Here is a 9,523-nt window from a genome sequence, read left to right as displayed (position 1 = left end):
ATATATATTCTATTCAATTCAATTTAATTTACCCTTTCAAATCACAACAACAGTTATCTTAAGATACTTCACAGGTCTATACCACACTCTAATTTACAGAGACCAAACAATTCAGAGAAGTTGTGTGTTTAGATAATGAGCTTTTGAGGTGTTTGGTTAAACATCAGGACATTGATGGTCATCTAGGATTTGATGTCCTTAAAGCATGCTTGAAGTTTAAGAGTGTGATCTCATCAAGTACAAAAAGTCTGGAAGGGCTACATGGACTATGAATTTGGAAAAATGTTATAGAGGACACAGAGCACCCAGCGGAATGTTCTGAGTTTATGGGGAACATTTTCTTTCTCAGAACTGAGAACACTACAATGGAATAAAGCTCATTTGGGTATTAAAAACAAGGCAAGATCAGTCTCCTATTCATTGTCTATGGAGCAGCTCCAGACTTTACACTTGATGATATCACAAGTTTGAGACTTACTTCTCTGGTTTCTGGCTTTGAGAGAGAGTGTATCATGTTAAAAAATATTGATTGAACTTCCTTGGCCATGGAAATAACATACTGGAATTCTTAATATAGATGGTGTTCCCTTTTAACCCTATTCCATGGTCTGTCTTTAATCCTGCATGTAAGATATCTCCCCAAAATCCCAATGTTTATATCTCAAGAGTCTGCTCTTCTCTCACTGTATATGGTTCTATTCTATTCATGTTCTTGTCCTTTGTGCTGCTACATTGGGTTGTTGCTAACATATAGTGGTCCCAATGGGCTCTGTTTCCCCATGTCACTTGTCTTTCCAGGCTATCAGAGTCTAGCCGCCTGCTTCTTTATTCACCAGCTAAAGTTAGCTGAAAACCTTTGAGCAACACAGAGGAAATGTTGTTTCTATTCCTTGTACTATAAACTAAGCATACATAGTGGATTTGTAGCACCACAAAAATGTGATCCATAAGAAGCATCAGTCTATATCCTCCTGAATCGACAGAACCATACCAGACAACCATGTTACTTTTTTATATTAAAAAATTAACAGATACAAACAATAGACTGAGATATGGAACACTTCCCAGAGCCAAAAAACACAGAGAGGAAAGCTGGGAGGGAGGGAGACAAAACAACACATGCAGAAACAGACACACACACAAACACACACGCACACACAGACAAGGGCCCAATCACACGTGCAGGTTGAGGTAATTAGATATTGCGCCAAGTGTCCAGGGTCTTTTCTGGTGCTCCATGGATGTGCGCTGTTGGTAGCAGACAACCACATTCTTTATTGTTCAGGGTGAGGATGTGAGTTAATGTAAGGAATATCCTCAGTTGGCAGTTTATAAGGTTCACCTTGCTAAAACTAATAGGTGTTGTATAAAATGCAACACAGTTCACCAGCACCTTGAACTACAGCCGCGAAAAATAAGCATACGGTTAAATCAATATTTAACTAAAACATTTTCAACAAGAACCGGACAAACGTTATAACCTTAATAAAGGTAGAATTTATTGCAGGAGTGTTGTTTTACACTGCATTTCAATCAGGAGAGACATGTTTGCAGATATGCAAATAAGCTCAATAAAATGTACAACGTCTTCGGCAATTAGACCCCATCACTATAGGAATATTTTGTATGTCCATATATATGGGTAGAGAACCATCAGACCCCCCGATGGAATCAAGACACCGGTGGTGGCGACAAAGGAGCCCAAAGACCAGAGCAGAGGAGGCTCCAGACCGGTCAGCTGGAGTAGTGGACTGGAGGAGGAAAGGGGGGTGGAGGGTTGCACTCTTTGATTGCAATGACAGCAAAGGCAGAAACAGATTTTTAAAAACAGGTTTGTGACTCTGTGATTGGCCCTTGCAATTTGTGTACGATTCTGATTGGTTTAGCAGGAAGGTGAACGCCTCCAACAGCTGATTGGAGTTAGGTGGAGCTTTGAATAAGAGTAAGGTCTTCCTGAGGAAGACCTTACTCTTATTCAAGCTTCCCTTACTCAGGAGAGACTAGTTGCGGATATGCAACAGATAATACATAGCGTCATCATAGCATGATATGATAATAGTGTAACATAGCATGATAAAGTATACATTTATTTGGATTACATTAAATAAACCTAACAATGCAAATGGCTTATTTTCTATTCAGGATAGTTGTGCATCCAGCCATTAGACTTTTTGTGGTGTAAAATAAACCGGTAATAGTGAGCGGTTGACATTCAGTCTTTCCCACACATTGAAGTATTTAATTCTTTCTTTGCTTCTATCTTGCTCTTCTGTTTTAACTGCGACTCTTCCCTCCACTGAACTCCCCACTGTGACTCATTCTTGTTGCTTAAATGTGTCTCTGAATATTTGCCGCAATAAATGCAAGATCTTATTTTCCACATTTTGACAATGGCCATAAACGCAGCGGTCTCTGAAATAGCCTTGCACAAAAGGGATCCAGGCAGCGGAGCTTTGGAAATCTCTCTCTGACTGTATGTTGGTTTTGTCTGTCTCTCTTCCAGACCAGTACACCCCATCTGAATCAGATTTCTGGCAAAAGAGGGCCTTCTCCAGGTAAAAGAATATGAAAACAATACTTACAATAACTCATAAGCTGTAAGTAGTGAATAAATAACTCCAATACAATACACCTAACACTTACAATATTGTGTTAGGTGTATACAGCAATATTTCTTAGCAGCCACCAGTAGTATATATAGCAGTTGAAGTGCAATCTCTCAAACATCATGCAGCTAAATACATGTTATTACGTTGGTGGTGTATTGTTGATGAACTTTAAAATAGCTGGTTTTAAATTCAGAAAGAACAAAGCTGTGGAGCTCTCAGTTACAATACATTTTGATTTACACCTCCATTAAACCTAACAGAGACTTTTCTTTTTAGAGGCTAATAAAGAATTTTAATCCATACATATAATAAGAAAGAAAGGCCGAGAGACTTTGCTACACTTCACATGACTTCTCAGACATTTTCAGTGAAAGGTTAAGATACTGCTCTCATTTCACCAAGCGTTAGTTTCACAGCAGACATAGTATAGCCTTACAACAATAGAGCTAAATGGAAAGCCTCATTATTGCTGTTATTACCAGAGCTGGCTTCAGGCTTTTGACAGTGCTAAATTAAAAAAATATATGTCCCTGAAATGCTGCTACCTTAATAATAATAATAATAAATAATTGTTCCTACTTACAGGCTGACTGTGTTCTTAAGTAACACGTTCAAGCTATGGAGAAAGTCACTTTTATAGAGCAACACACAAGACCCAATATTACTTCTGCAAATGATTTTTCTCTCAATCTCTCAGATTTCCCTGAGGAAACCAGTGTCCAGTCTCCTGAAGCCAGCGGTGCTTCTTCCAAGAAGAAAGCCTCTGTCAGGAAAAGCCGTGGAAGTTGGAGAGAAGATGTGCAATGTAGGTGGATGTCCTTAAGTAGCCTGCTGTGTCTGCTTTTCATTTTGACTTATAGTTTTATACCATACTTAGCCATTTTTCATACCACACAATTCCATGATATGCCCTTTGTTGTTTAGGTTATTACTAATGTAAATGGTATATTCTTAGACAGTTGTTAGTTTAAGTCACTTAGTATATTCCAAAACATTGCTCAAGTGACTGTCAAATTACTTATATACAACTAATATATAACAGTTCAAGAAGTTTTCTGCTTCACACAGAAATGTCTTTGTTAATGTAATGGCCATATTATATATGTGCTATTGCCATAAGATTTGTGTATTGAGAATTAAATTTTAATTTACAATATTAATGTTTATCTTTCCTATTACAGCCCAACTATCTATCCTAACCACCGATCAACCAAGCCAAGCCAAAAACCCTAAACAACCCACCCAGCTGTCTCCAGAGCCCAGCAGGGCATGCAGTGAGGCGCAGAGGGACGTATTGTGGGCCCCGCCAGAGAAGAGTACAAGGATGGTAGAGGAACAAAAGTTACCGGAGGAGAGACTGCAACGGCTGGAACAGGAGATCAGTCACAGCCAAGCCTCCTCAAACCTGGGGTTGTCTGCAGGTAGAGTGGAGGAGCCATTAGAGATGTACAGAGGGGAAGGGAATGATCAGAGAGAAATAAAAAAATAAATCTAAAAGAGTTTTTTGAAGGATTGAAAATTGACAGTTTGAATGGGTAGCGGGTTGTCTTGGTAATAGGGACTCTGACTTCCTGGTGGGCAGAAAGAAGCAGCATGGAAAAGTACTACTGTTATTCTCTGCTGGTGAAGCATTAATTATGTTCTTCTTATTATACCCCAAGGGTTAAATTCTGTCCAAGCCAGCCTACCACATGGGGAGTCAAAGCTATGTTGAAGAAAGACCAAAGCCATCTCTGTTCTTTCCTTTTGAAACTATGATAATAAATATGGCTATTGCATTGTGTATTGTTAGGCCACTTAGCCCTTGACTTTGACAAGTCTTGTTTAGAAAATGTTAATAACTGTATCTGCTGTGCTTGCAGGCAGCCAGGCAGAGCTACTGAATTTGAGGCAACATGCTCAGGAGCTAGTGGATGAAAATGATGCTCTCAAACTGACAGTGCACCGTCTAAATGTGGAGCTGAGCCGTTACCAAACCCACTTCAGACCACTGTCCAAACAGGAGGTAGGACTAGCTACAAGGTAACACCTCTGCTTTTTGAGTAGCACCTTTTGTATCTTGTATATTGCTGAAGCTCAAGTTTTAACTCTCTGCTGTGTTTCTGGTACAGAATATATAACATTATGAATAAGAGCTTTTGTATTCTGAAGGATAATGTAAGCAGCCTTAAAACATTTACCTGTAGATGAGTTCCTAATATCAGGGAAATGCACCCTTTCTCTTATCATTCAGCCTGTCTCATTCCAGCTCATGTTGCCAGAATTACATGGAAGGTGTATGTGTTGTAGTGTACTCTTCTCCGCTGCTTTCTTCACGCAGGAGGTAGGAGTCTCTGTGTGGGAGTGAGTGAATGCGTGAGGGAGTCTTTTGAACGAGGGGACCTGCATCCAATCCAAATATATGTATAAAGCACATTTAAAAACAATGATAGGCAACTATCAAGTGTGTTATAAGCCTGAGAATAAATATACGTCTTTGACAGGATAAAAAAACAGGCAGTGTAGGGCCAGCCTAGTCTCGCTTTGTCAGTCCTTTCTCTATGGCTAGCCCACCTATCATTTCTTGATGAGAAAAAAAGTGCTCTGCTTTAATGGCATTTCTTTAAACCAATCACAATAGTCTTGAGCGGTGCTAAACATGGGACCGAGCCACGATGCCGCTGCAAAAAAGCCTGGGGAAGGAACTTTTTTGAGTGAAACATGTACGTTTAAAAGTAGTTTTAGTCGTGCAACAGAAAACTCAGATTGGACACAGTCTAGCTAGCTGTCTGGATTTACCCTGCAGAGATCTGAGGACCAGTTAACCATAGTCCTCAGAAATCCACCGGAATTTAAAATTCCAACACAAAGAAAGCGGAATGTAACGGTCATCCGGCCAAAAAGAGGGACAGCAAGCGGAATTGTCTGTGGCACAAAAACCTTTACCCCAAGCAAAAAATTCAACATTGCTGCTCTGTGCGTCGTGACACAGTGAAACAGTCGTGAAAGCTGTAGCACTTCTGTGTTATTAGTGTCTCACTAAATCAGTCCCTAAAGTATTGATCTCATTACACTGCTATTGATCAATATCAATACCAACGTTGGTATTGATATAATCAAGTCAATAAATCAATAAATCAATTTTAATATTTTATTCTGTTATGCAATTCTTTCCCTTCAGTCTAATTGAATCAGCTTTTACACTGAATATATTATCAGTACATAACTACATTTCCATGGCAAGCCTTTAAGATATAAATCCACCTTTTGATCCAGAACCCTGCTAAGCAAAAATAAGGTTTATATTTGTCTTCTATCTGATTTGTTGAACCAAAGGAGTTACTGGTTTTGGTCTGTGGCTGTCTGTCCATTCTGGTTTGTAGTGTGTTTTACACTGCAGGAGAAAGCTGGCCTATGGTTTTAATAATGGCTACCTCCTGCTGTGTGTTCTCACTAAGAGATCTCCCGTTCTCATTACATCTCTGCTCGACCTCATTACTGAAGTGTGGCTGGCGGAAGGAAGAGATAGAAAAAAGATTTTATATTTATATAATATACTGAGGACTATGGTTACCTGGTCCTCAGATCTCTGCAGGGTAAATCCAGACAGCTAGCTAGACTATCTGTCCAATCTGAGGACTATGGTTACCTGGTCCTCAGATCTCTGCAGGGTAAATCCAGCTAAAATTTAACTTTGTGTGCTTCCAAAAATCACATAAACATAGTAATTTCTTTTAAATGCCAATCTGTTCTGTTTTTATGAAACTGTAATGTTCTTTGGTATAGAAAATGCTGGGCTAGCTTCTCTTTGAAATTCCTCAAGCATCTGACAGCATTACCCCTGAGATTAGGCAGGCCATTGGCGCTCTATCACTCTCTGATTGTAATCTTTGAAATCTGGGGGTCATTTTGGACAAATCTATGTGTTTTAACAGTCATGTGAAATCTGTGGTTCGTTGTTTATTCCATCTCAGGATCAGTGCTAAGATCAGATCTGTGCTCTCTAAAAAAGTGATGGAGATGCTAGTTCATGCTTTTATTTCTTCACGTTTGGATTTTTGCAATGTACTGTACACTTGTTTAAACAAATCCTCCTTGGACAAACTGCAAGTTGTACAGAATGCAGCAGCAAGACCTTTTCCTAAGGCCAGTAGGAGATCGCACATTACTCCTGTGCTTAAGGCTCTTCATTGGCTTCCAGTAGGTTTTAGAGTGCTTTTTAAAAATGTAATTACTACTTATAGAGCCTTGCATGGTCAAGCTCCCTCTTACATCCAGGATCTTTTGCATGCACACAATTCTGGTCGTTCTCTGGGGTGTTCAGGCCTTTTAACTGTCCCCAGAACTTGTTTTAAAACCAGAGGTGATCGATCCTTTTCTGTGGTGGCTCCAAGGCTCTAGAACTTTCTCCCTTTAGTCTTGATAGCTCTGGATTCTGTGTTGTATAAATAAAGTTTACTTACTTACTGTAAATAAGAATCAGCAAATCAACATATTTTTTACTTTGTGTGAAGGACAATGTTTAAAGCATATTACCAGGGTTATGATGGTATGAGACTTACTTTATTTTCTTTCTCTTTCTTACTGCGTCTCACCCAGAGCTCCAGAGTCAATGGCTTACCAAAGACGGGGTCTCCTCCTCCCTGGCTGGTCAGTGTCTACACATAGCTGTACAATACATTGCTTTAATATGGCAGGGCAGTAGTCTAGCAGATTTGGCTAATTTGGATAATTTCTCATTGTCCTTTTTTGTAGCTTGACATGAAGTATTTATCTCCTTTGTTGCTGGCCTATGAAGACAGGATAAACGAGAAAGATGCACTTCTGCAAACCACTGAGGTAAAGGGATTGTAAGAAACTATATGCATGTGTGTGACTTTCTTCAGATTGAGGGTATAATAATTACAAAGTCACACACACAGTCATCTGATCAAATAAGAGAATGTTACATGTTATGGAAGAAATAAGCAGGACATTTGTTAATGTGCATATTTGTATGTATGCAATGCGTGCTATCAAAACCCAGGTTTATCTGACTGAAATTTTACATTTAAAACAGAAGCCAATTTATAGTGTACAGATTAGTTTTCCAGTAAAATATATGGTATAGTTTTTATTTTTCAGTTCTCACCACAAAGTTCCATTCATCCATCTTTGTCTGGTATCGGGGCGCGGGGGGAGCAGCTCCAGCAGGGGCCCCCAAACTTCCCTTTCTCGAGTAACATTAACCAGCTCCGACTAAGGGGGTCCCGAGGCGTTTCCTGGCCAGATTGGAAATCTAATCCCTCTACCTAGTCCTGGGTCTTCCCTGACTCCAGAGATAGCTGGCTAACCAACTATCAAATTTTTAAGCGTGATTACAGTATTGTCTTCTAGATCACAAAAACAGAGTAATCAAGAAAAACAATTACTTTGCATATAACGTTTTGCAAGTAAACTCTGTGTTGTGTTCTGAATGGGATAAAAAGTTCACCTAGTTAAAGTACTAAGGGATGTTTCACTGTTTTTTTTTTACATTTTAACATTTTCCAAAAGTCTATGAGTAATCGGGTTATAATACAATAATACAATATTTGTGATTTCAATATTGGCCCCTGGAGAACTGGTTCACCCAGCTGTTGCTGTCAAGGATTTTGTCTCGAGGGTTGGTAGTATTAATATTATTAGGTAGTGGTATATATTTCTTTTTTGTTTTTGTTTAGCTGTCCTTGAAATGAGAGGTCCTTATGGGGTTTTGTCTGCTTGCCACAGGAAGAGGTGAAGAGATCGCGTGTTTGTGTAGAGGAGGTGATCAAAGAAAATGAGAGACTCCATGATGAAATTGCAAAGGCCGGAGGCATCAGCCAAAAGAACTGGTGAGAAGAAATATCCAATAATGTGTGTTTATTGATTCAGCATTTGCTTGGCTGTCATCATTAATTTCTCTGAAGTGAAAAATGAAGTACCTCTAGCTTTATTCTCTTCAGCACTGCTGCTGTCTCTGGGCGGGCTACTCAAGGTTATATTTTGTGAAATTATGAAATAAAAGCAGTTAAAGCTCTAATGCATCACAAATGGTAAGATTGATTGAATAGTGTGTGTGTGTGTGTGTGTGTGCACTTGATTCTGATTGCTGTTTAATGAGCAGTGTTGTTGTGAGGTTGATCAGAGTATGCCCGAGAGGGGGCAGTAAGCCTTATTACCAACTAACATTGGGGATCTATGTCAATCTCTCTCTTTTTCTGTCTCCCCAGTCATCAACTACAACAACAGGCCCTTCTGGTTTTGCAGGAGAACCAGGTCCTGATTGATCAGCTTGAGGCTCAGCATGTTAAGGCCAAGGCCAGCCACAGCAGACACTGTTCTGAAGGTACAATCACAAACACAAAGTAGAACATCTTGGCCAGCTGTTTGTGCGTCAGAGACACACACACCAATGGTGCAGAGTGGCACAATGTGAACAAATAGTTCTATATATAAATCTGTAACCAAAGGCAGATTATGTTTTTTTAATTTTTTTTATTCAGTATAATTATAAAGACATAAGCAAATAATACAACATTTTTGGTGAAAAAGTTTATATGATTGCATCAATCCAATTTCAGAAATATTTAAGTATTTTATGTTTTTAAATGGTTACCTTAATTTTGACAAAGCAGCATTTGCTTCAATATGCATTTTCAGACAACCCCCCCCCCCCTCCCCCTCCCACTGATTTGGATTTTTTTTAAGTTGAAAAAGAGTCTGTAAAGCAAAGGATCAATGTAATCTTACTTGTCCCACATAAACAAGCAGAATATCGAGTTATAATGGACCAATTTGATGTGTGTAGAGGTGTATGTGGGTATTCTGTAGCAGCCTGGTGTTATGTCAGATGGATGCACTGCAGGGATTTAATGTACTGAAGGAGAAGCTTTTCATAGTCTAAAGCAGCTGTGGACAACAGATGCTGTACA

General features: G+C 39.3%; 1 protein-coding gene across 3 annotated transcripts in view; it reads left to right on the top strand.

Annotated features, from left to right (window-relative positions):
• Window positions 1-9,523, top strand: part of cep89 (centrosomal protein 89) — a 63,334-nt gene that overhangs the window by 3,571 nt on the left and 50,240 nt on the right. For all 3 annotated transcript variants that reach the window (XR_004656579.1, XM_034871248.1, XM_034871258.1), the window contains exons 5-12: window positions 2,504-2,555; window positions 3,307-3,414; window positions 3,791-4,030; window positions 4,472-4,614; window positions 7,188-7,238; window positions 7,344-7,427; window positions 8,340-8,443; window positions 8,822-8,937. Coding sequence is in view for 2 of the 3 variants with exons in the window: in XM_034871248.1 (XP_034727139.1) it covers window positions 2,504-2,555; window positions 3,307-3,414; window positions 3,791-4,030; window positions 4,472-4,614; window positions 7,188-7,238; window positions 7,344-7,427; window positions 8,340-8,443; window positions 8,822-8,937 (898 nt within the window). In the remaining variant the exon portion in view is untranslated. The remainder of the gene's footprint in view (window positions 1-2,503; window positions 2,556-3,306; window positions 3,415-3,790; window positions 4,031-4,471; window positions 4,615-7,187; window positions 7,239-7,343; window positions 7,428-8,339; window positions 8,444-8,821; window positions 8,938-9,523) is intronic.

This window comes from Etheostoma cragini, chromosome 1, assembly GCF_013103735.1.
Source record: "Etheostoma cragini isolate CJK2018 chromosome 1, CSU_Ecrag_1.0, whole genome shotgun sequence".
Lineage (NCBI taxonomy): Eukaryota > Metazoa > Chordata > Actinopteri > Perciformes > Percidae > Etheostoma > Etheostoma cragini.
This window is presented reverse-complemented; position numbering and strand designations above follow the sequence as displayed.